The sequence below is a fragment of the Talpa europaea genome (genome assembly GCF_964194135.1).
Source record: "Talpa europaea genome assembly, chromosome: 7".
Taxonomy (NCBI): Eukaryota; Metazoa; Chordata; class Mammalia; order Eulipotyphla; family Talpidae; genus Talpa; species Talpa europaea.
Window position 1 is genome coordinate 37,173,990 of NC_140074.1, and position 26,074 is coordinate 37,200,063.

A 26,074-nucleotide genomic window follows, 5' to 3' on the forward strand; every position below is an offset into this window, starting at 1 on the left:
CGTGGCCTCAGCGCTCCCAGCAGCCATTAACTCTTTAGGCAGCTGTCGCACAGTGACAGCTCGAGGGCGGGGCTGGCAGCGCGGACAGCTCCGCCCCGCCTCTCGGGTCCGAGAGCACGCCCGGGGGCGGACCCAGTTCCTGGGGGCGTGGCTAAGACGCGAGGCGGTCTTCCGCTGAAGCTCAGGTAATCCGGGCGGGATCCCGAGAAAGTAGCTCCGCGTCGCAGCGTGGTGACGTCAGGACGCGTCTAGCGTGGCGTGTTCGGTGTGCGCGGCTGCTGTTTGGCGTCCTGGTCTCGTAGCGCCTGAACTAAGGAGGGTCCTGGTGTCCGCCGGGATGTTACAGGTTGTTGGAGCTGTGGGTGAGGAAGAGGAGCAGGCGGAGGAGGACTGTCCCGAACTGATCCCCATTGAGACGAAGCTAAGAGAGGAGGAGGAAAAATCTGCCCCCGGCGCTAAGATCCCAGTCACAATTATCACCGGGTATTTAGGTAACTAACCATCCCGGTCAGAAAATGCCGTGAACTCTAGTATCCTAGAATTTTTGGGTGCTGACGGCGCTGCTCTTTAGGTATCGGGGCCTCCCCGGCCGAGAGCAAAAGTCCCTGAGGTAGGGGCTGGGTCACTTGCTCTCGGTAAGGGTTGCTTCTCATCTCGGGGGTTCGTGATAGCCGGACCCCTCTACCTTAGAGTCACAGTTCTCAAGTGAGATGGAAAGTTAGACTCGGTATTTGAAGAGTTCTAGCTTTGCGGTTTGAAGCCGGCACCCCTGTCTGCCCCCTGTCCTTGTGGCCGCTAACGATTATCTTTCTGAAGCTCATCTGCCTCGCTTGAAATTGAAATAATAGCGATTCGGTCACCTGTCTGAGCTTGTTTACTCATCTCCTGAATGGGCCAGGAAACACCTTATAAGTCTATTACGACGAAAGGATTGTGCTGTCTAAAATACTCGACACATGAGCTGCATTTTTCAGTAGATTCCCCTTTCCTCACGAGTCCATCTCCTCCAGCCATTCGTGGAAAGTGTTCCTATTGCAAACATTTTTTTGGAGATCTGTTTGTATAGCAAGCGAGGAGAAAGAGTGAGAAGTCTCTGCCCTCCATGACTAGATCTCTCAAACTGAGAACGTTCGGGAGTGCACGGGGACTTTTGAATTCATAGGTTTGTAAACATAGTGCAATTCCCAGCAGAACAGTTTATGCAGTTACCTTGGAGGAACTTTATTGGCAACGTTTGAGAAGTTTTTTTAAAAACCTATAGTTAAGTAGAAGGGCTAGCATAAGTACATGGCCTTTTTAAAAGCATGGAGAAAGTTAAGAAATGTAAATAAAGTGATGTAATTTCTAGGTGCTGCTAGAGAGAAATACAAACTTGGTGCACCTGAAGGCCTTTTACATAACACTAGTTAAATCACTGGTGTTCTTCCTGCCCTTCCTTTACTTGATAGTCCCTAAGTTTATTTCCATTTTTTACAAAGCATTGTTTTTATAATGGAATTTATTTTTGGTATTTCTCCACGTGTTTTCAAAAACTGTGCTACTGAGAAGTTGAGCAAATTCGGTGCCCCAAACAGTATATTTCAGACTTGCCCCCCTGATTTTCTGATTTTACTCAGTGAAGTTTAGGAGTGAGAACTAATGCCAGCAGCCTTGCCTTATTGATGAGTAAAGGGGATAGTTTCACAGCTTACCCCTGACCATTTTTTTCTTCCTTGAAACAGTTCTCTTGTCTTCCTTCACATTTTCTCTTGATATTTCCTTCTACTTCTATGATATGGTTTCTATTTTTTAAGGTTGTTTCTTTTTCTTTATTTTTCTGTAGCTTCCCTCTTTATATCTTTTACCTGTGTACCCAGATAGTTTGAGATGCCTTACAGACATCTCAAAGTGAACATGTCCAAATCTTCATGCTGCTATTCCCTCCAATCCTGCTGTGATTCCATCCACTTGGAATACTATAAAAACTTCCTAGTCTTGAGCTATGCTGCCGTTTAATATACTCTGTATTTTAGCCTTAGTGATCGTTATCAATGTCAATCTGATTGTGTCACACCCTTCAGTGATATCCCTTTGTATTAAAGTTCAAATTCCTAAGCATGAATTACAAGGCCCTAGACCACTGGGCTTTTGCCAACCTTTCTAGTCTGCTAAACTGTTGGCCAGCCAATCGAACTAATTTTACTTCTGGTGGCGCAGCGGGTTTAGCGCAGCGCTGTGAAGCTGTCTGCAGCTTCTGCGGCGCGGTTTCGATTTCCGGTGGGCCAGGAAGATTCCCACATGTCGCGGCAGACCTTTCCTGTCACCCCCGCTGCTCCCCTCAGCAGTGTATTTCAATCAGTCTGCCTGTTCTGCTCCCCACTCTGTCTCTGGTGAATCCTCTCACCCTCCTGTGACTCTGCTTTTACCCCAGCTAATGTATTGTAAATAAAAAAATAAATCTTTAAAAAAAAATAATTTTACTTTTAAAAGTGTCAGGTAGTTTAGTCCCTGGAATATTTTTCTTAGTGTTACTTCTTTGGCCAGTCGTTCTTCATAGGTACTCCATAACATAATTGTCCTTGTCCTATTGAATGTATCAGCCTATAACATAATTGCCACATCACTGCTTTGGATTCCCATCCGGTCTCCCACACCCTTAATTTTTCTACGCTTCAATAAGGTAGAGAGACTGCCCTGTCGAGCATTTTCCACAAGGCCCAGCATAAAACATGGTCTATAGTAAAGGTGTGAATAAATGAACTGTGTCTTACAGTCTTTTGCTTTATAATATTGTTAATTACTAAGCACAAGTAGTTACCTGATATAGTCTCTTCTTCATGTTTTCATGTCTTCCACCTTGTGCAGCACTCAAGTTCATGGCCTCTGTCCCACTCTTGGACTGATTTTAAGAATTTCCTCACTGCTCTGCCTCCTTAAAGTGTATCCCTTCCATTTTATACTTCACACTTTAGTGATGTGGTACTTCCTAAACGGCTCTAAATAAAAAGCCTTGATCTTTCTATAAATTTTAAAGTAACATGACCTATAAATGAAGATATATTCAAATACTCAGCAAATCCCTCCTCGTTGTATCTTAGAAAACGGAAAGGTAGTTCAGAAGATGTGTACAAGCTCTAGGTAAAAGTTCTTATCAGCACTGTTTTAATACCAAAAGACTAAAAACAATCCAAATCTCCACCAACAGAAAAATAGGCAAATAAATGATATATTCATACAATTGAACAACACTACTGTGCAATTAAGATTTGTTTTTTACTTTCCTCAGGGAACTTAGATGTGTGTGGTTCACCAGACATGTTTTTTTCCCACTGGAGAGAACATGTATTAGGTCTAATATGCCACCTACTGGATAAAGTTGGTGTAGCTTTGAGTTTATCTTTCTAAATACCAAATATGCTGTTCATTGTTTATACTTTCAACATACATTTTTGTGTGTTTGTTTGTGGATATAGCTAATCAATTTTATAGATTGCTTTGAGCATACTAAAAAAGTAGCCATATAGTCAGTTTGAATTTGTGTCTGGTTAATGATAGATGTTAAAAGGTAGGTCTTGATAATACACATTTTGGGGAAGTAAACCATGTATTCTTGGCCCCCCCCCCAAATTTGTCTTCATATAAAGGTATTTAAATAGTCTATATTTTATAAAATACGTGAGTACTTTATTCCTTGAAAGCCATAAACCAGTAATTTAATAGAAATTTTAGTAATTGTATTTTAAATCATGTAGAAGGCATATTTTGTGTCATATGCATTTCAAGAAAGCTATTGATTCAATCTACAGGAGTATTTGTAAATATTTATAAAATTTTCTTGTTAACATAAAGTGTTTTTAAGGTTTTCAGAAGGTATATTCATCTTTTTCTCCACATTGTATGGCATAGTTAAATAATAAAATAACTTGCAAACTCTTAAAAATAATGGGATTCTTTGTGGGTTTTTTTTACCTTTAAAATTAATCCTTAAATTTCATTATTTAAAACAAATGTATTTTATAGGCGCTGGGAAGACAACACTTTTGAACTATATTTTGACAGAGCAACATAGTAAAAGAGTTGCAGTTATTTTGAACGAATTTGGGGAAGGTAAGTAAAGTTCAATAAATGCCATATTTCAAGAATTTATGGGGCAATTTGTTCCACTAGTGAATTGATATATTCCATATTGTAATGTGAAAATTCTTGATATTATTTTGTGACCACATTGATATTGGGTAGTTTCAGAAAGAAAGGATTATTTTAGAAAAAATTGATTTCAGTCAATTTTTATTTTGTATAAGTTTGGCATATCGAAATCACTTAGTTTCTATTTTGTGTACCCTTGAAATTCATAACAACAGAATTAAATAATTCTAAAAGTAAAAATCTCAAGTTCCTCTTTCTCTGAGGAACTCCTGTCTGCATTGTTTTTGTACTCCTGTCTACATTGTTTATTGCAGCTTATGAAAATACTTCAAAATGAAAAGTTGTAAGTTTAACTTTGTTGAATATTTATTCTCTGCAAAGCAGTTAAAACTGAAGATTTTTTTAAAATAGACTTAGGTCTCTATTCTCACACAATTTCAATTATCTGTGAAAATACATTCAACATTCCATTTTTTTCTTCAATATTGAGCTGTGGTTTCAAAAGTCTGTAATACAATGTTAGTATAAATTTTAATAAAAGCTCTCTTTTAGTCAAAAATATAATTTCTGTTGGAATTTTTTTAAAAATATACTAACTTTTTAATTTTGTTTTTTTTAAGATTTATTTTTTATTTATGCCTACAAGAACTGGGGTGTAGGCCAAAAGTATAGGGGGTGTGAGAGGATTCACCAGAGACAGAGTTGGGGAGCAGAACATGCAGATCTACTGAAATATACTGCTGAGGGGAGCAGCAGGTGAGATAGGAGAAGTCTGTCATGCCATGTGGGTCAGCTCCCTTGCCAGGGTTCAAATACGTGTTGCAGTGGCTGGTGAAAGCTTGATAGTGTTGAGACTTAACCCCTTGCACCACCAGCGAGGCTCCAATTTTTTAAATTTTGAATGAGAAAAGGATTTGAATGAGTAATAGATTTTATGAGCAGGATGGGATGCTTGTGAGTTAAATTTTATTTCTGACTTTAGTAAACTAAAGAGAAAAGTCCTGTTAGACAAAATAAAAATCCTAAGATTTTTATCATAGCCTCTTATTCTACCTTGTTATTAAATGCTTTTCTGTTGAACACTGATTACATTTATTATTCTTATTGTATTTCACTATTCTTGATCATTTTTCACAATTTTATCTTTTATGGTATACTCAATACTTTCCTTTGAATTTTGTTACTGTTGTTATAGTCTATTTATATTCTCTTTTGTTTCCCTTGCCATTGGAGACAAATACACAAAGACATCTCTGAAGCCAATGTTATGGAGTGTTTTGCCTATGTTTTCATCTATGTATTTTATGGTTTTAGGTCTTATATCTGCATTTTTTTATCCATTTTGAGTTAATTTTTGTATGTGGTATGAGAGAATGGACTAGTTTCATTCTTTTGCATGTGGCTGTCCAGTTTTCTCAGCACCATTTGTTGAAAAAATTTCCTTTATCCAATTTATACACTTCGCTCATTTGTTGAGATTAACTGTCCAAATAAGTGTAAGTTTATTTCTAGGCTCTCAATTCACTGGTCGGTGTGTCTCTTTTTATTTCAGGTACCATACTTTTTTGATTACTGTTGCTTTGTAGTATATTTTGAAACCTTGGTTTGTGATGACACTTTACTTTTTTGTCCAGTTTGCTTTGGCTTTTTGGGGTCTTTTGGTCCATATGAATTTCAGTATTGTTTGCTCTATTTCTTAGAAGAATTCCATTAAAACTTTCATAAGAATTTCATTGGATCCATATATTGCTTTAGGTATGATCACCATTTTAACAGTGTTCTTTCAATCCACAAACCGGGAATATCTTTCCATTTCTTTGTGTCTTCCATTTTGCTTTTTTTTTAAATTTAGCAATATCTCTGTTTCTTTTCATTGTATAAGTCCTTCACCATCTTTGTTAAGTTTGCTCCTAGGCATTTAATTCTGCTCTGATACCAAAAAAAGACAAAGACATCACAAAAAAAGAAAATTACAAACCAAGTATCCCTGATGAATACAGATGCAAATATCCTCAACAAAATCTTAGCAAACCCAATTCAACAATGTAGTAAAAAGATCATACATCATGACCCAGTGGCACTTATTCCAGGGATGCAAGGATGGTTCAACATCTGAAAATCAGTCATTGTAATTAACCACATCAAGAAAAGGAAAGGTAAAAATCATTATGATCATATCAGTAGAAGAAGAAAAAGTATTTTATAAGATGCAGCATCCATTTATGATAAAAACCTAAAAGAAGTGGTGATAAGTGTGACATAGCTTTACATAATAATGTCCATGTATGGCAGACCTACAGCCAACATCATACTCAATGGTGAAAAACTAAAAGCTTTTTCTCCAAAATCTGGTACGAGGCAAGGAGGTCCACTTTTACCACTGCTCTTTAACATAGTATTAGAGTTCCTATCTAGGGTAATTAGGCAAGAGAATGATATAAAAGGCTTCCAAATTGGAAAAGATGGAGTAAAACTATCACTAATGCAGACTGCATGATAATATACATAGAAAGCCCTGAAACTCAACTAATTGAAACAGTGAACCAAAACAGTAAAATGACAGGTTACAAAATCAATTTACAAAAATTAGTTGTGTTCCTACATGCAAACAAGATAAATCAAGAAAACAATCCCGTTTACAGCCTGAAATCCTCTCATAGCTCTTTTTCATTACCTAGATGCAATGTAAACAAAAATTGTATGTAAATGAGAAACTTTTTTTTAATTTTGTCATGCTTTGATATTTAGAATTCTTACTTAGCTTTGATATATTTCTTTAATTTCTTTGATATATTTCTTTAATTTAAACTCTTCTTTATATAACAAACTATATAACAATATCTCAGATATCTTTGTTCTTCTCAAGTTAAGCATTGCTAGGGAATTTATGTGTATTTGACTAAAATTTAATTTTTAAATGAGCACATTAATAGCTTGGCCAAAAAAACTTCCTCAAAATAAACTAGGGGTTTTTACTCATACTGGGAATACTGAACAGTCTATTAAATAGAAATAAAAACAAATTTAGAGGAAGAATGGAAAGAAAAATAATAGGTAAAAAAATCCCTTAAAGCTTAAGGCATAGAAAAACCAATTGTAAGACAAACTAATCTATCTAGAAAATTGACCATTAAAGATTGCCTTTAATAAAATATAGCTAATTTATTAGGAAATGGAAGTGGTCAAGTAAGAGACCTAGAGAGGTAAGAGGGATAATTCTTTCATTTTGGATTTACTTTTTTTAGGGGAGTAAGTCTTTTAGATATAAAAACTAAAGCTAGAACACTATAAATTATTGAGACTCTAAGTGTAATGAAAGAATTTAAGTTATTAAATATATCTTCTTCTTTGAAATCTGCTTTGTTATTGAGTACCCTTACCTGTGTTTTTGGTTAATTAGTGAACGTAATCTAAAAAGTGCTTCTGAGCCTCCCTGTTTGTGCAAGGGATTGGGCACAGCACTGTGAAGCTGTCTGCAGTCTCTGCAGCACCAATTTAATCCCCTGTGCCAGGGAGCTACCCACATGGTGCAGCAGTCCTCTCCTGTTTTGCCCACTGCTTCCCTCAGCAGTGTGTTTCAGTAGGTCTGCCTGTTCTGTTCCCAGCTCTGTCTCTGGTGAATCCTTTCAACCACTGCACCTCTGACCTGTACCCCAGTTCTTGTATGCATGAATAGATAAATCTTTAAAAAAAGTGAAATAAAATAAAAAGTGCTTCTTGTTAATTACTCTAGGAAGTGCAGTGGAGAAATCCTTAGCTGTCAGCCAAGGTGGTGAACTCTATGAAGAATGGCTGGAACTTAGAAATGGTTGCCTCTGCTGTTCAGTAAAGTAAGAATGTGTGCTTGTTGGTTTACTCTAAATGTTTATTGATGATATTTCCAGCTTTGCCTTTCTTGTGCAGTTTAACTGAATTTACGGTCTGCTTCATTGTGTTTTCTAGTAGATAATAGACTTATTAAGATACAATTTAGTAAAGTGGTTTTTTTCTTTGCTATCTTAATTATTTTTCTATCTGTTTTAATGTTTTGGTTCTTTTGTTTTTTATGTCAGGGTTTAATTAATCTTTGTGGTGCTTATAAGTTTCATTTCATGTATAAAAAGGAATATTTTGAATTTAATAAGTCATTGGTCTTATTTCCAAGTATTCAACCTTTAAAAACAAAAATAATTTATTTTTAAAATAGGAAAAATACCTTACATTATATTCCACTATACGATTAAGTTTCCAAGGAAAGTGTCTATTTCATCACTAATATGCAATGAATCTTAGAAAGGTACCTGACACATAGTAGTCACTCAGACATATGTTGAATGAATTAGGAAAATTCATTTTGTATATTCTAGTGATTTTGTTGATTTTGTATATTCTAGTGAATTGAATTTCTTCTGCTCCATTTACCTTATCACGTAATTAACTTTGAGTCAGTCATATGTAATTAACAAGGCTAAAATCATAACATTTTCTTGAACATCCAAAATGCAACCCATTAAGTATTTGTTCTAAATATTATAAAGAAAAAGGAGATTGAAGTCTGATATCCTAATTCAGAATGGAATTAAAAGGTATTTAAATTAAAAGGTAATATACCTTTAGCTTTTAAAACTACTGTAATTTATAAGTTTTATCATTGTTTTGGATGTAATTCTTTCATAAACCTATAGAAGTAACAGATTCTGACTTGTTTTGGTCAGCTATATTGAAATTACCTCTACTTTTAATTTTAATAAAATTATTAACTCATGTATGTGATTTCTTTTTACTTATCAATATATTAAGCACATATTTTTTTCTCTATAGTGGTAAATAATAGGTAGACATATTTTTAGAGGTTTGGCAAGGAGGTAAATTTTCAAATGCCTAAAGATATTTTTGTCTCAGGTTACTGAATATATTTTAAAATGTTTATAAGAGTACTTTACTATTCACTATACATTGTATTTTGGTATTTTCTAGGGACAATGGGCTTAGAGCAATTGAAAATTTGATGGAGAAGAAGGGGAAATTTGATTACATCTTGTTAGAGACCACTGGATTAGCAGATCCTGGTAAGAAATGACATTGTTGATAACTAAATATAGTTGTGAAATATTTTAAGATAAATGTATTGGAGTAATAATTAAAATGAGTATTAATGCTTTGATTTAGATTAAAATAATTTTTTTAGCTCAAAAGAGAAAAAATTTGGGTTATGTTTCTTTGCCAGATGAATTATGATAAAAGTAGTTTAAGCTCTTAACAAAATTTTAAGTGTTATTCATAGATTTGGTTTAGTGGTAAGAACAAAAAACTTAAATTTTTCGTATATTTCATACATTTCCTGTAGACACATCTGACTGATGATAGGACTTGGACTATTTGGGTGTTTAGTGTTAACAAGAAATTGTTAAATTTCCTGAATGGAAATTTAGGAAAAACAGACTTGCTATTTCTAAGTATATATTTGATTGGTTATACTCCAAAGAGAACTTATTTTCTTTATTTTCTAAGCTAGCTTCTTAGAGTCATTAAGAGAGAGTTAAAGGATTTTGAACTCTGTTCCCATACTTGTTCCCTTTAAATTGCTAGTATTTTGTTTTTCTACTACTGAGCTTGAAATAACATTATGTATAAATGCTGTCCTCAGGTACACAGTTAAATCAAGCCTACTAGACCTTTTTCCTGGTATTGAATTATGGAACGTCTAAACTACTAAATATGACACAGATTTGGCCTATATTTAACAATGTTTTACTGTTACCTTCATACCAGAGTTTTAACTCTAATAATAAGATCTATTTTCTCCAAATAACTTTTGTGTGACCTCTTTATTCCTAGTTTGCAAAACATTTACTGTTTATTCTGTTACTCTACTCATACTATTTTTTTCTTCTTTGATCTGGGTTTATGGCATTGGGCTATTGAAATATTGTTTGAGAATAATTTATCTAAAAAGTCGTAGTTGTTTAAAACAAGTATTGGTGAATTCTGAAGGTATAAATGTAGTCAGTAGTTATGGTTCTTCAAAGTATTACAATATCATTATTGCCATGTTTTCAAATTAGTGTTGAGTTAATGGTATTTTAGTTCTTATTATAGGCATGGAATTTTCATATCAGTAGCTCTGACTGATCATAGGACTTGGCCTGGTGTTCAACGTTAAGTTGAATCTGGTAAAATGCAGAAAGTATGCATCTTTTTGAGAGAGCAGTTTCTTTCTTTGGAACCACTTTATAGAGAAAAAGTCTTGTTACTTTTTTTTCCAAAATAGATGAGATTAATGAACTATGGTTCAACTTTTCACATTAATTAACAAAAGTTCAATAAAGATCTCAGAGAAAGCTTTTTTAGAAATTGTAGGTATTAGTGCATCCATGTTTCTTGTTTCTAACTCTCTGGGGAACAATGATCCTATAGTTTGGATAAAAATGGAATAATCATTTAAAAAAATTTTAAGTAATACCTAAGAAAATGCAAAGAAGAAAAGTAACCCTATATTACACTATGATGTAACACAATCAGGTAATTTCATTACAGTGAGTACTACTTGATGTGGCATGGTAAATGACAGAAGCAGTCAGGTTCTTGTGAAAATGCAGATTCTTGGGCCCCATCTTAGATCTGTTGAATCAGAATCTCTTATGGGTAGTGGTACCTAGCAATCTGTTTAAGAAACTCTCCAGGTGATTCTTGTATAGTTGTCAGTTTAGTAAACCCTGCTTTGTTTACTCCAAAAAGCTGTATAAGTATACAAAAACAATTTTATAAAAATTGGATCATATTCTTTGTGTTTTTTTAAATTTAAATTTTATTTTTATATTCCCCATACAATTACAACCCCCTTATTTTGACTTCAATCCCTCCTTTCCCTGCCCCCCACCTGCCATAGAGTGTCTCTGGTTCCTAGTTGTTTGACGATTTTGATACTTTCTTTCTTAAAATTATTCTTTTTCCTGGTCCCTTATTTAAGTTTTCTAGATTCCTGCCATGAGTGAGACCATCCAGTATTTTTCTTTTTCTTTCTGGCTTATTTTGCGGAGCATGATCCCTTCCAGCTCCATCCATGTTGCTGCAAATTGCATGTGTTTATCTTTTTTGAATGCTGAGTAATATTCCATGGTATATATGTACCACATCTTCTTGATCCAGTCATCTATTTTTGGGCATTTGGTTTGTTTCCAAAGCTTAGCTATTGTAAATAGTGCTGCTATAAATATAGGGGTGCAGGCGCTCTTTGGAATTGATGTTTCTGTGTCCTTTGGGTAAATACCTAGGTTATTTTTAATGATTTATTTATACTTGAATCTAAAAAAAAAAGAAAACTTGAAAAATAAGTGAAGGAATTACTGAATATCAAACAAATGCTTTTCAATGCAGGAGATATGTATTAGAAAAATATATAAAGAACAAACAAATTGAACATGTTATTTTTAAAAAAAATCTTACATTTTAATTATCATAGTATTATCTATTGATATCTCTAGAATAAAAGATGAGGGAATTAATACTCTTCCACTTTGTCCCATCTCCTGGTTTTCATTGATTGTTCTTTGCTATGTTGTCAAGGTTTCTAACATTTATGTGCTGTGATAATTTGTTTATAAAGTTCTGCCTCTATATTTAAATATTTTTGATGCTTATTACCAATATGGTAACATCTCTGTTTCCTGAGTTGACCAGTTTCTTGATTGATAGAATTTTAGGATCAGGTAATATTTTCAAGCTATAAATACTATCTTCCTTGAATTCTTACATACCATACCACTTGAAAATATTTGTCTTTTATTTTTATATTTGAAGAATATTTGGCTAGGTATAAAATTTCTAGGTTACAATCTCTTCTCCCTCAGAACTTTGCAAATACTGTTCCAAGATATCTTAGTATTTTTTGATTGGCCAGCTTTGCCTATTTTAATTCCTGAAAAAACAGCTTAGCAGGAGGTGATATCCTTAGGGAAAACTTTCATTAGAACTCTATGGTCATTATATTGGGCAGTAAGTACAACTGTGGAAAAAATCTGATTTTTCTTGAAGGTGATAAGTTTTTTCATGAAAACTGGTTATACATATTTTTTTTTATCTTTGAAGTTCAGTAATATAACCAAGATACATCTATAGGTCATTCATAATCATTTTTTCCTGAGTTACAATATACTTCTTAATCTGTAGATTTAGTACTTCATTTAGGGACCTACCCTAGTCATTACCAAAAAGAGTTTCTTTTCTGTCAAATTATTTGGTCTTCTTTATGACACCAATTTTCTTATTTTGACTTTTCTTTTGCTCTCCATATTTTAATTGTTTTGATTTGTCTTCTGTCTCTGCATTTATTGAATAATATGAAAAAGTAGTTAGGATCCTCAAGAAATAAATTTAAAGCCAATACAATAGCTACTTAACCAATTAATGCATTTAAAACATCAACATACAGAAAAGAAACTGATGGAAACAGATTACTGACAGAAAGAAAGGCTTTTTCAAAGATAAACACATGCAATTTGCAGCAACATGGATGGCGCTGGAAGGGATCATGCTCAGCGAAATAAGCCAAAAAGAAAAAGAAAAATACCGGATGGTCTCACTCATAGCAGGAATCTAGAAAACTTAAATAAGGGACCAGGAAAATGAATAACTATAAGAAAGTGAAAATCAAAATCAACAAAAAACTATGAACCAGAGACACTTTTAGGGGGGCGGGGGCGGGAGGGGAGGGATTGGGGTCAGAATGGGGGGGCTGCAAATGTATGGGGAATATAACAATAAAATTTATAAAAAAAAATAAATTCTATACCACAATAAAAAAAAAAAAGAATAGAAAGTCAGAATTGAAAGTCAGTGTAGAGTGCCATAACCAAAAAATAAATTTTAGTATGTGTACTTTTTAAAAAGTCAAAGCATAAGAGATGATTGACATTATGACAATAGATTTGTCCATTCACCCATTCAACATATATTTGAACATCTACCTTATGTGAGCTACTGTTCTAGTCACCCAGTAAATTACTCTGATACAAATAAGCAACTTCATCTTTAGAACTTACAATAGTAGAGAAAATTTCAAAAGTTAATAAGACAATTTAAAATGTTAATTAATATACGGTGTGAAGTTATGTGCCATAAAGAAAAAAAGGGGAAAATATGTAACAGGATATTTTAGATAAGTAATCAAAGAGGGCTTCTCTAAGGAGGTGACATTTTTGCACAAAGAATTGAAGTAATGAAGTGATGTATACAAATATGTCAGTATGTTGAAGCGATGAATTAAGCAGAGGGGAAAACACCTGCAAAGGTTTTTCGGAAATAATACATCATGCAGGTTAAAGGGGCAGAAAGGTATACAAAAAAAAAAAAAAAAAAGGCTTTTTCATATTATTCTGCTTTATCTTGCTTTTGAGCTTGTTTTTATTAAGGTTTTGTTGGCTATATGTTCTTTTTTTATGATGAAACCCCAGAAATTTATTTTTGTATTCTTGATTATGCTTATTTCCAGATTTGGTTCTAAGCCAGTTGTCTGCCCTATTTATTTCACTTCTTTGCTTCCTGCCCATTATCTTTTTTTTGTTTCATATGAGCTATGATACATATGCATAGTTTGTTTCATCCCTGATTGAAAAAACTTAAAATACCTCCAGACGTTGCCAAATATTTCCTGGGTAAAAAAATCATCCTGGGTTGAAAGCCAGTGATTAACCTCATTCTCTTATCTCTACTCCTACATCCAAATTTTAAATAGTTCTTTCTTGTGTGGTTTGTTGTTATACCAAAGACAATATCAGATTTAGAATAAAAACTATAACATATTCTTTTAGTTAAACTTATTAATAGGCAAAAAAGTTAATTGTAGTACTTAAAAGCTGCTTATCTGAATAGTAATCTGTAACGTTAAAACCAAGAAAATAGCTCTATGTACAATGTTAGGAATTTTTAATGATTTATTTAAAATAAATTTAAAAAACCTTTTAAAATGATTTATTTTTGTTCAAACTGATGATATGCTCACTGGAATTACTTTTTTCTCCTTCGTTAATTAAAATCATGTTGTTAGCTAAGTAAGTGAGGAAAATTCTTATTGGCAATTCAGTTGTTTCCCGTTTAGGAGACTGACACTCTCTAGTTCTAAGCTAAATAATTGTCATGGTAAAGTAATTTCCTTGAAAAGGACAGGCATTGATTCAGCCCCTGTTACTCACAAATCCTATTTCAGTCAAATTGGAAAACTATTAAGTTTTTGGGAAAAAAATCAATAGGTATCAGGAAACCATTAGATCTTGTGGCCCTTGCTATATCTTGCATGAGTAATCACTGTAAACAGCTGACAGGTATTTCATTGTTGACACAGAGTGATGCTTCGGGGACCACATCTCGTCAGGGTTGGTGGACAGCTTCAGACATTGGAATGAGTTCAGTTATCCTTGTTTTTCCCTAATACTCATTCTTTTAGACAGCCCTGTCACTAACTGGACCTGTGATGGTTTGAAAAATCAAATGCTTTTTTTTTTTCTGTCAGTTTTCTTTCACTTGTGTGGTGGCATACTAATCAGGATGTCTGGTTTGGTCCTAGCCAGTATCTGTTAAGAACAAGTTCTAATTTCTGATTTGGACATTACTTTTACTCAGACCCAAATTTTATATCAGCACTAAATAGTGTAATGCCATAGAGCATAATTATACTTTTTATTCTTTTTCTATTATAAAACTTACAAGAAAGTTTTTAAAAAAATTTAGACATGTAATTTTGGAATTATCTCTTTTGTTTTGCTTTCCTTTAGAGCCATAATTCATTATTTGTGAGCCATATGATTACTAAGAAGAGAGAAAATAAAAATAAGTCCTGTGTGCACACAAACATATTGCCTAAATTAGTTGATAATTTATGTTGGTAAATTATTTTATTTTTGGCAGAAACTTACTATTGGGTTTGCATAGGATGAGTTAATCTGTTTATTTTTTGAGAAAAAGCAGAGAAAGGAGGAAATGGGTATAGTTACAGATTCTGTCACTAATTCCATAAGAGGATTAAGAACTCATATTTAATTTATATAAGTGTTTGCTACTTATTCTATTGAAACATATTAAAACATGGATAAAATTTTGTTTTCAGTATGAAGAAATTTTTTACTTGAGTATTTTATATTTTAAGGTGCTGTGGCTTCTATGTTTTGGGTTGATGCTGAATTAGGGATGGATATTTATCTTGATGGTAAGTTACAAAATGAATTTTCTTTGGTTTTCAAGTAAAATTTTATTTTTATAGTTAAGATCACTTTTGTTCATGTTATAATTCTAATTCCTTGCATAACTCTTTTAATATCTGTATAGTTTCATGATGAAATCTTTGTTCATATTGATCCAAAGGCCCCAAACAGTCATAGTGCTAAATGTCAAATTTTAATCCTAATTTAGTGCTTCCACTAAGGTTTTCCTTTTAAAATATGTAGATTTCTTATATTCTCTATTATTTGATTTTATGCACTTGATATAATGTTATAGCTTTTATTTTAAATTAGCCAGACAATATGAGGATCATATTTCTGTTTGCAGTTTCCTTGAAGAAAAGAATTAAGCACATCCCTCCATCTTTATTTACCTTAACACTTTTGGGAAATTTTATTCATAGACTTCATTAAAGACATATTAAATACTTTCTTAGTTAAGCAACCAAGTTGCCTCCTTCCCCCAGCCTCTACCTTTCTTTAAGGCCAGGTCTTTCATAAACTGAGGGATGAGAATTAAATCATTGAGGTTGAACTCCATTATTATAGCTGGTTGAATTCCTTAGGCCTCATTGAACTCATTCTGCTGATACTCTGAAAAATTTATTTAGCATATAAATACAGAGATTGCTAAGTTAAATGATCAGTTGGAAGCTTAGGTACATGCTACATAAAACATTTGTGTAAGTAGACTTGGTAAAAGATGTAAGATATTCTAAAATGGCAGATTTATTAAGCAGTAATTTAAATATTAAGAAAGGTCTTGATTTTGATTTTGTGAAAATAAACAATAATTAACCTATCTATGTATTGTGTAATTTATCACATTCTGCTATATAAAATGAAATTTGCCTTATATTTTGGAGCGTAAGCTTTTTAAATGTTTATTTGTTTATATAATTTAAAACTTTTAAATCTCTCTAGTGCCTTAAAAATAGTATTATGCTTTCAGTACCTTTTTGAAATTCATCTACTTAATAGTGGAGTTGAATTTAATGGCAGTGTTGGCAAGAGAAAAAAATACTTTGTTTTTCTGAGTATCATTTGTGAACTGAAATGGATTAGTTTCATTTTCATTCTCAAGTATAAGTGATTTAACAGTTTATTTCTTTTGTAGGTATCATAACTGTAGTGGATTCAAAATATGGATTAAAAGTAAGTAGATAAATTGCTGTGAGTTCTTAAAGCTGGGTATATGGAGATTGATGATAATATTTTCTCTATGTTTGTGTTTGTTTGAAATTTTCATTAACAAAAACTGGTTTTATAAAGTATCCTGAATAATAAATGTGTGTGTATAAAAATTGGAAATGTAATAGTTGTAATAAGATGGAGACAGGATTCAGTTTGGGTATGTGTAACTCCTTACCCCAATATTGGTTTTTGTTTGTAGAGGAAACTGAGATTGATAAAGTATATTAGAGCTTTTTGTTGTTATTGTTAAACTGCTATCAGACACAAACTAGAGGTAACTGAGCTTTTAAAAATTGCTGCTTTATCTTATTTTTGAAGAAATCTAGGTACATGCATAGCATTATAAAGAAGGGAAACCCCATTAAAGGCATCCTTCTGTGAGTGTTTTTGTAACTGCCAAGGTCCCTAAATGCACTTATATGAACTTCAGTTTATAAAATACATTTAATAAGAGCTTTAAAAGCATATTGCCTACAGTGAAATAGTGTTTCTTACTATTATTTCTTTTTTTTTTTTTAAGATTTATTTATTATATTTATACAAGCACTGGGTACAGTCAGAAGCACAGGAGGGTGAGAGAATTCACCAGAGCCAGAGCGGGGAGCAGAGCAGGCAGAAGGACCAAAGTACACTGCTGAGGGGAGCAGTGGGTGGCAGGAGAGGTCTGCGCGCCATGTGGGACCCGCCTCTGGTGGCCGGGGAGCAGCCTGGGATTGAACCGGTGCTGCAGAGGCTGCGGGCAGCTTTGCAACCCAGCGCTCAACCGCTGCGCCACCGGGGAGGCCCCTTACTATTATTTCTAAGTGAAATTTTAGTAAATGCAGAAGAGGATGAAATTATCCTATTACCCACTATCTCTCAAGCATACTTAGAATATATGAAAGGCTTGTCAAATGGCTGCCTCGGTACCCCATGACTGTACCCTCAGTTCACTTAGGGTTAGAGCATCCTCATTTGAGAAGTTTGGAGATAACTCCATTTTAGATTATTAAGTCCAATTTTTTTGATAGTATGAAGAATCAAAAAAAAATCCCAATTACAACTTTATTCAGGAAAAAATCCAATGACTGTTCAGAAATCATGGCATTTCTAGCAAAATGTTTCCAGAGGTAGAAAAAAAGTCAAATTTTTTATTTTGAATGTTTATTATAGGCATGTTTGAATTAATTGCCTATATAAATTTATTACTAACTGTGGAATATCGATGAGATAGATAACATTTCATTTGTTTTTGTTTTCTTGGCAGATTTAAAGTGCCATGCCAGAAGTCAAACTCTATCTATATATGTATAGAAATAAATTTATGTGTATGTTTGAGTGTGGCGATTAGTTAAATAGAACCTATTATCTGTGTGATAGAAGCCAAAATAAAAACAAAGCAACATTTTGAATAATGCAAACACCGTAAATGTTTAACCCCCCCCACACACACCTTGATAAAACCTCTTCAATTATTAAATCAATATACCTACACAAAAACTGACATACTGTCAGGATAATGGAAACTTTAGATTTTCTAAGTCAGATGCCAGATAAATAACTTTTCCTTTATATAAAGAATTTGCCAACTTGTCCAATTCCTCTGGTTGCAAAGCTTGACCTCAGTAGCTGCTTGTGATTTGGAGAATTCTGAGGCAGTTCAAGTAATGACACTTGGATAATGGGCAGCAATTTAAGGGTGTCATGCTTCACAGAGCCAGCCCATCACAAATAAAGCTGAGAAATGGTACCCCGTGGCCAGCCAGCCAAATTGAAACTGAAGTGGTAATTGATATCATGGGCTATCACTCTAATGGGATTGTCACCCATTGATCTGAAATATTCATTTTTTAATCATGGGCAAAGAATTGGACAACTTCAAATGACAGCTCTCTATTCTCAAGACTTGACACCCAGGCTACTGACGTTGTTCTTTTCAGTTCTACAAATGTGACAGTATTTAATGCAATAGATTCAATGAATGAAGTTACACAAAAAAGGTCAAGTGAGAGGTTTCATTTTGGTTCTTCTGTTATATTGCACAAGCTGTTGAAACAATTGAGTCAGAAGAGTTTGGCTTGAAAAAGACCAGAAAAATAAATAGACTGGCATTATGCAATACTTTCTTTTTAAGCTAAACTAGTGTTAGATCTATAACTTGTATATTGGAAAAGAAATAGCTTATGTTTTTAAATGACATCTGGCATTTTGACACTAGATTTATTTCCACTTCAGTCAACAACAGTGTTGTTCTTTTATTTTGGCGCAGTTAGTTTTTGTTTCTGTAGAAAGGACACCCTATATATAACCTTTACTGAAGTTATGTTTATAATGGTGTTATTTCTTGTATTATGCTAAATCGGAGGGTTGAACCTTAACATTTTGAATGTGTTGAATTAATTAGTAACTGAAGTTATTTTTCTCTCTTTTGATTTACAAGCAAAAGCCACAATCTTTAAGCACAGATCTTAAGACAGAGAAATCTTTAAGACAGAGAAATCCGGGGTGTGTGTGTGTGTGTGTGTGTGTGTGTAAATATTTTGAAAAAGTTTCTAAACAGAAAGAATGTAAAAAAATTTTCATATCTCACCTTGATTTTAGTCTTTTTGCAAAGTTGGCTTAGGGAGGCTGGAAGTTTCATAAGGGAAATGCTGAACTGATGTCTAGAGGAAAATATTAGTTGCATTTATTATTTCTCTGTATAGCTCCACATGGGCGCGAAACAGGGCATTTATCTCTTCTGTTGTAATTATACATGGTTACTACATATAGTCTTAATAGAGTTGTATATATTGGCAAGTTTTTACTTTAGGGTATTTTAACATGCTTTTATAATTGACACTTCTTGGTTTTCTATAGGTGGTAAAATAATCTATCCCCAGTTAGCTTTGTGGAAGAGTTTTAAGTAATATGAATTTCTTTGTGAAACTACTATTTTTGTTAGTTCCGTTTAGGTATGGAAATTCAGAAACAAATCTCTAATTTTCTTGCCATACTTGATGTACATTACAATATTTTGAAAAATATTTATAATTTTTAAAAGAACTTCAGTATTACAGGATCATTCAGATACAGGTGGCTTGCTACAAATATATCTTTGTTAAGTTGATATACTCCCGAATAGAAGGGGAGTTGTTGCTGCATGCTATGTAGAATTTTGCATGTTAAAACCTCCATGTATCTATTTTACAAATAGAGGATGTTAAAAATTTCATTTTAACAAATATTTATTGAGCTTGGGTGCCAAGAGCTATGCCAGGGATTGTATCAGCCTTATTTTTATTAGGACATAACAATAGGATTTGCTGTAACTTCGGGCCAAGATTAATTAGCAAAGATAGTTAACTTGGTCTTTTGGCAAGAACAAGTTTTGATAGGATTTTCTTCAAGTATTGTGACTTCCATAATTTCAGAGTGGATTTGCTGTTGAATTATAGAATTGTTCCTGAAGTGGAAATCAATATATCATTATAATAGTTGTAGTTTAGTCCTCTTCCCCTAAAATGGAATTTGGCAATATTTAGAACAACTATTTTTTTCCCTATAGAATTAAATAAAGTTATTACCAGTTAACTCTTAGGTTTCAAACTGTCCAAATTTTGTAATAATCTGCCTCCCTGTGAATTGTGAAAGTGGTTTTGTGAAATAACCTTGAATATAATTCTTAGATAATCTTGTGCTCATGTGATACCATTTGTGTAACACTGTATATAGACCTTATTTTATGTAACAAAAAAGGATTATTTAAATCTTTATAGGACTTGATAAAGAAAAAGTGTGTTCATTTTATTGCTATTGAGCACATTTTTAGTTTTTTAAAGATAGCCCTTAGAGGGCCTTCCTGATGGTGCAGGGGTGTACGTCTTGGCGCTATCAAGCTATCACCAGCTACTGTGGCCTGAGTTTGATCCCCAGCTAGGGAGCTAACCTACATGTGCAGCAGACCTCTCCTGTCTCTCCCACTGCTCCCCTCAGCAATGTATTTCAGTGGATCTACCTGTTCTGCTCCCCACTGTCTCTGGTGTATCTTCTTACCCCCCTCCCTACCTCTGGCCTACACCCCAGCTCTTGTATGCATAAATAAATTTTAATAACTAAATAAACAGCCCTATAGTAGGATATCCTCTTATAGTGAATTGTTAGATTTAGTTTCTCCTTGGTAAAATGAGGAAAATGCCCATTTCCCACAGTAGTTACAGAGGCTAATATATGAAACAATGTATGAAAAGATATAATAATTTGTGAAGTTTGACTCAGATACAAAGAATACTGTACTAGTCTGTATACCTTAACAGGCAGCTTATAATTGTGAGAGGGAACATCTGTTGAAGGTTAAGGTAATGAAGGGGAAATATGATTTTTCAGAGATGAATTTTTTTTTAAAGATTTATTTATTTATTTATACAAGCACTGGGTACAGTCAGAAGTGCGGCAGGGTGAGAGAATTCATCAGAGCCAGAGCAGGGAGCAGAGCAGGCAGAAAGACCGAAGTATACTGCTGAGGGGAGCAGCAGGCGGCAGGAGAGGTCTGCGCGCCATGTGGAACCCTCCTCCGGTAGCTGGGGAGCAGCCGGGGATCAAACCGGTGCTGCAGAGGCTGCAGGCAGCTTCGCAACCCAGCGCTCAACTGCTGTGCCACCCGGGGGAGGCCCCAGAGATGAATTTTATGGCCTTGATGACTTTTTAAGGATGTAAATAGGTTTATGGAAAAATAACTGCTCCAGAGAGATGCAGACAACTTCATGGGCCCCTAATATTGTTTTGGACCCAGCTTGACTCTGGAGAGACCAACAAAATGAACAGTTGCACTGAGAGACCTCATCACTTAAATGTGGATTTCTTTTTTTTTTTTTTTTGAAAGAACTTTTTTTTTCCCAAGATTTATTTATTTGTGATTACAAGAGCTGGGGTACAGGCCAGATGTGTGGGAGATGAGAGGATTCACCAGAAACAGAGTTGGGAACAGAACAGGCAGATTGACCGAAGGACACTGCTGAGGGGAGCAGCAGACGAGGCAGGAGAGGTCTGCTGCGCCATGTGGGTAACTCCCTGGCCTGGGATCGAACTCGCACTGCAGAAGCTGCGAACAGCTTCACAACGCTGCGCTCAACCCCTTGCGCCACCAGGGAGGCCCCTTAAATGTGGATTTCTAAATGATAAATTGCTTTTAGGCAAGAATTGAGTCTGTATCTTGCCCACACTTTCTTTTTTTTGGAGAATGTGAAGGCCCGGTACTGAGTTCATATTAGGTATGATTCTGGGATGGGGAGTAAGGCATGGGGAATAGGAACAGAGGGAAGTATATTCAATTTTAAGAGTATAATTTCGGTGGCTGTCTCTTTTTTCAGTAAGTTATAATGAATAGGACAAGAACAGTTTTATAAATAAAAAAATGTCTAAAATCTGAACTATAATGTTCTTTTTTTTTCCCCCAAAATTTGTTTTTCTTTAGCATTTAGCAGAAGAAAAACCTGATGGCCTTATCAATGAAGCTGCTAGGTATTCATACTTAAAGTATATGTTGACTACCTGCTAATAGGAAACAAAATTAATATGAAAACCAAAAATAAACCTAGAAATAGAAAACTCTTAGCAAAGAAAATTTGTTAACTTTGTCCTATAGTTATTTGAATTGTTACTAGCTAGCTATTTATAGTGGTCTAATACATAAAATTTTACTTTAAACCATTTCTGAGAATTTAGTTACATTCTTTGAAATAATTAGGTATACCTTCAGGTAATATAACACTTGAATTAGTAGCAAATATTCTAGTGGTTAATCTATTTTACAAAGATAATATGTATTTGTAGTAATGAGGAAGACGCTTGTTCTTGATCCCGACATGTCTTCTGAATTGTAGTTTTTCAAAAACTTTAATTTAGGTAAATTTATTCTCTTTCTTTGAAAAATGTGGTAACTTTTAAAAAGGCAGTTTTAGCAAGCTGACTTGTTTCTACCCATATTGATATTTGAATTTGATGTAACTTCTTTATAAAGAATTTAATGAGTGAAAATCATCCTCTTGATTGTTTTCTTTTTTGAGGTTTATTTTTGCAGCTCTAGAGAAGCAAGAGAGTACTTAGTAAATATTTTTTGAATGAATAATTGTGAAATCTCAATTTACATAGTGATGAATACAATTCATTTTCACTGTATGAAGGATACTAACATTGGAAATAAATCACCATTTAGAGTACAATGTGTTCATAACTACAGCTTGATCTGAATGAGGTGTTTCTGTTTTTAATTTCTTAACATTTCTCTTTTTACACTTATTCTTTGTTTGCTAATTTAGGCAAGTTGCTTTGGCAGATATCATCATCATCAATAAAACAGACTTGGTTCCAGAAGAAGATTTAAACAAATTAAGAACAAACATTAGGTACAAAATTATGTGTTCAGTACCTGCAAATCCAAAGCTTACAAAGTAGTAGTCCTTATCCTGTTTCATTTTCCTTGATTTTCTTTCCACTTTTGCTTTGCCTGGTTTATTAATTAAGCTTCATCATAGGTGTGTAGATATAGGAAAAAACATAGTATATAGGGTTTAATGGTATCCACAGCTTGAGGCATTCACTGGGGGTCTTGGAATATATCTCCAGTAGATGGGAACTGCTGTACACAAATATCTTTACATATAGAAAATTAAGGTTCAAGGCTTACCTACTTCAAATAGTATTAGGAAATCATAGACTTGTTGTTGCCTAATTGGTGGTCACATAAATAATAATATGTAATATTCCCTATTGCTTATGGAATATAATTAAAAATTGATAGACCGATAAGGTCTTCTCTATCTATCCTTTTCCTCTTTTCTCTTTGACTCTTTGCCAGTGTGAAACTTCCCTAACTTTACTTAGAATGATTTATTAACTTCCCCATTGATGTGTCTTGCCAAATCTTTTCTTTACTCATGATGTGTTCCTACTCTGAAATCCTTGAATTCCTTAATTATCTGTTTTGGTTTTTTTCCTCAGTAATTTTATCCTTCTCTAGAACCTACTTCCCAACATTTTTTTCTTTCCCAACATTTCCCACCTCCTCTGTGAAGTCTTTCCTACTCAGGAGGACTCACTTGTCCCTGAATTCATTTCCCTGAATTCTCATTGACTTTATGTCTTCTTTAACTGTCAGCTAGCCATGCCTGAGCTTGCTTTAATGTCTTCAGAGTCCATGACTGAGGCTAACCAACATAGGACAATGTCAATGATGCTTAAATATAAGTTCAATGATTCAGTAGTTGTGTGGATTTTTCAAGTGAAGCTGGAGTTCAGGGACTTTGTTTTGAATTGTTTTATAAGACCTAAACTACTTAATGGCATAATGCAAAGAAATATTCAATAACTTTTATTATTAGTCATATTTAATGGGTATAGTATCTTGTGTGTGATGGCTTGAAATGATCTTTTATAGTATTTATAACTTCTGCTATCAGTTCACACAGTATGTATTATAAATTGAATAAAAAAGGTAAGGTTTATTAAGAGATTTGGCTGTGGTGATTAATGATTATGGAAGAAAAAAATTCTTTTTTGTATTTGGTCTTATTTTAATAGTAACATAGTCTGACTTTACTATTAAAAAATGTAATAGTGTCTCCACAATTTTTACAACATATGCTGGGGATAAATTGGGTATCAGTAAAAGTTTTACTACTCATTTTAAGAAAATTAGAATTCCTGGCTACTTTAAATTGTTTTTTCCAAAGTGAAGGATCTTTTTATAAATCACAAAGTAACCCCTAGTTTGTCAGTTGTCTAGTAAATTTTTATATGTTATGTTTTAATTTCTAAGTGAACTACACCCTATGTATGATTTGAAAGAAAGAGTAAACTATTTAAAATGTTTTTCTTTTTACTTCTGATATATTTGTGTATGCCTACTTCCTGTTTTAGAAATAATGTGCCTTATGTGCTTTTTTAAAAAGCTTAACATATATTCTTTGGCCTTTTCTTCCTCATTTTTAATATATTTTAGATCAATAAATGGACTGGGAAAAATTTTAGAAACACAAAGATCAAGGTACTTGTAAAAACTTTTACTACTACTACTACTACTAAATTAGTTATTAATAATAAATATTAAGTATTGATTCTATGCTTGATTAATAATAAATATGCTTGATTCTAATATAAGAAATATACCGGTACAGTTTTGAAAATGGGATCTCAAAATGTTTTGAATTAGTTTGACATATTTAGTTAACATATTTGCTTCTCCTTCTGGTAACTAAAAATACAGAATTGTAACACTGTTTAGCTATACTTTTGCTTAACAAGTTAAAAAACATAGGACTTTGAATCACTCAAAGAAGTAGCATAAAAATTTATAAAAGTTTGCTGTAAGATTTTACCTTATTTTGAGATATGAAATGGCTCTTTAGTGTTTCATAGTTGCAGAAACAGTATCATATAAAAACATGAAACCCTTTAGGTTCCTGATACATTCCTTTATTAAATTTTTATTTTCATTTTCCTTAGTTTCTTCGATTGTCTATTCTGTGCTTACTTTAAAAATAGATGGGTTCTTAAAACTTCTGTAATATAGAATAGAATTCTTGAATGCTCTTATGATTTCACAAAATTTCTGTACAGGGATATTTTGTTAAGTTTGTTTTTTTAGCAACAAAGGCTCAGCAGCTGATAGACCCACGAACATGCAGCCAACAGTCTGACTCCCAGTCCCACCCAGTGCCTAGATCAGAAATTCTTTCCTTGGAAGCGCAGCAGAGGTCTGAGTTGGGTGGCTTCTTTGATCTGGCAGAGATTAGAGGTGCTGACAGACTACCAGAAGTGTTAGGCAGTAACAGCAACAGCTGTTTATATGCATGTGAACAGCTGGGGAATTAGTATGCATTCTCTAAAACCTCTCATCTGCTGGCAGAGGTAGTAGAAGAATGCCCTTAGTGTGAGTCCTCTACAAGCATACACCAGATGTGTCCCCTGCGTTTTCAAATTCCGTCATAGAAAATTTCTGATAACTGCAGTTCTTGTCCCAAGACTGTCCACCTGTGTCTATGCAGGCATCTCTCTTAACAAGCCATTTCTTTTCAAAAGCAGCAACAGCTGCAGCAGCCACTCTATGGCCACCTGTGTCTATACCTGTACCTCTTTTTTCCATCTACTTTTCCTAATAAACCTGTTGTTTTAAAGTGCAAAAAAAAAAAGAGAAAATCACTGATAACATAACTCATATCATGAGCTATTCCTATAGCATTTCTATTTCCTTTTTCTGTAATTTTTCTCTTCTTTACAAAATGACACACAACCATTTAATGCTTAAATAAGCTTTTAGAAATTGTTTCCACAAATAGCTGTGGCTTTGTTGTAATAGCATTTACTTGACATACATAGTAAACTATCTTGAATTGTTTTTTATAAGTCCCTGGATTTTTTTATTAACTTTTTATTGATTTTAATTTTGGAACTATCTATGTCCTGCATGAAGAGTTCATTTTGGATAGTTTATTATGTAACAATTTTGTTGACATTTCTTAACACTTCTATTTATTCTATTGTGGAGCAGTAAACATGCAAATGTTGTTACTTCAAATGGATGGAGGAAAAAGTGAATAAAATTCCCC

General features: G+C 33.7%; 1 protein-coding gene across 9 annotated transcripts in view; it reads left to right on the forward strand.

The window, feature by feature from the left end:
- Window positions 1-337: 337 nt before the first annotated feature.
- The window catches only part of LOC311174532 (zinc-regulated GTPase metalloprotein activator 1B), a gene marked incomplete at both ends in the record, with an annotated part of 44,281 nt that continues 18,544 nt past the window's right edge, over window positions 338-26,074 (forward strand). For 3 of the 9 annotated variants that reach the window (XM_084239033.1, XM_084239036.1, XM_084239034.1), the window contains 9 exons: window positions 338-491; window positions 4,000-4,086; window positions 7,859-7,955; window positions 9,082-9,173; window positions 15,245-15,304; window positions 16,435-16,472; window positions 21,943-21,989; window positions 22,787-22,873; window positions 24,469-24,513. In XM_084239033.1, coding sequence (XP_084095159.1) covers window positions 338-491; window positions 4,000-4,086; window positions 7,859-7,955; window positions 9,082-9,173; window positions 15,245-15,304; window positions 16,435-16,472; window positions 21,943-21,989; window positions 22,787-22,873; window positions 24,469-24,513 — 707 coding nt within the window. The remainder of the gene's footprint in view (window positions 492-3,999; window positions 4,087-7,858; window positions 7,956-9,081; window positions 9,174-15,244; window positions 15,305-16,434; window positions 16,473-21,942; window positions 21,990-22,786; window positions 22,874-24,468; window positions 24,514-26,074) is intronic. The other 6 variants (XM_084239038.1, XM_084239039.1, XM_084239041.1 and 3 more) reach the window with 4 other exon arrangements.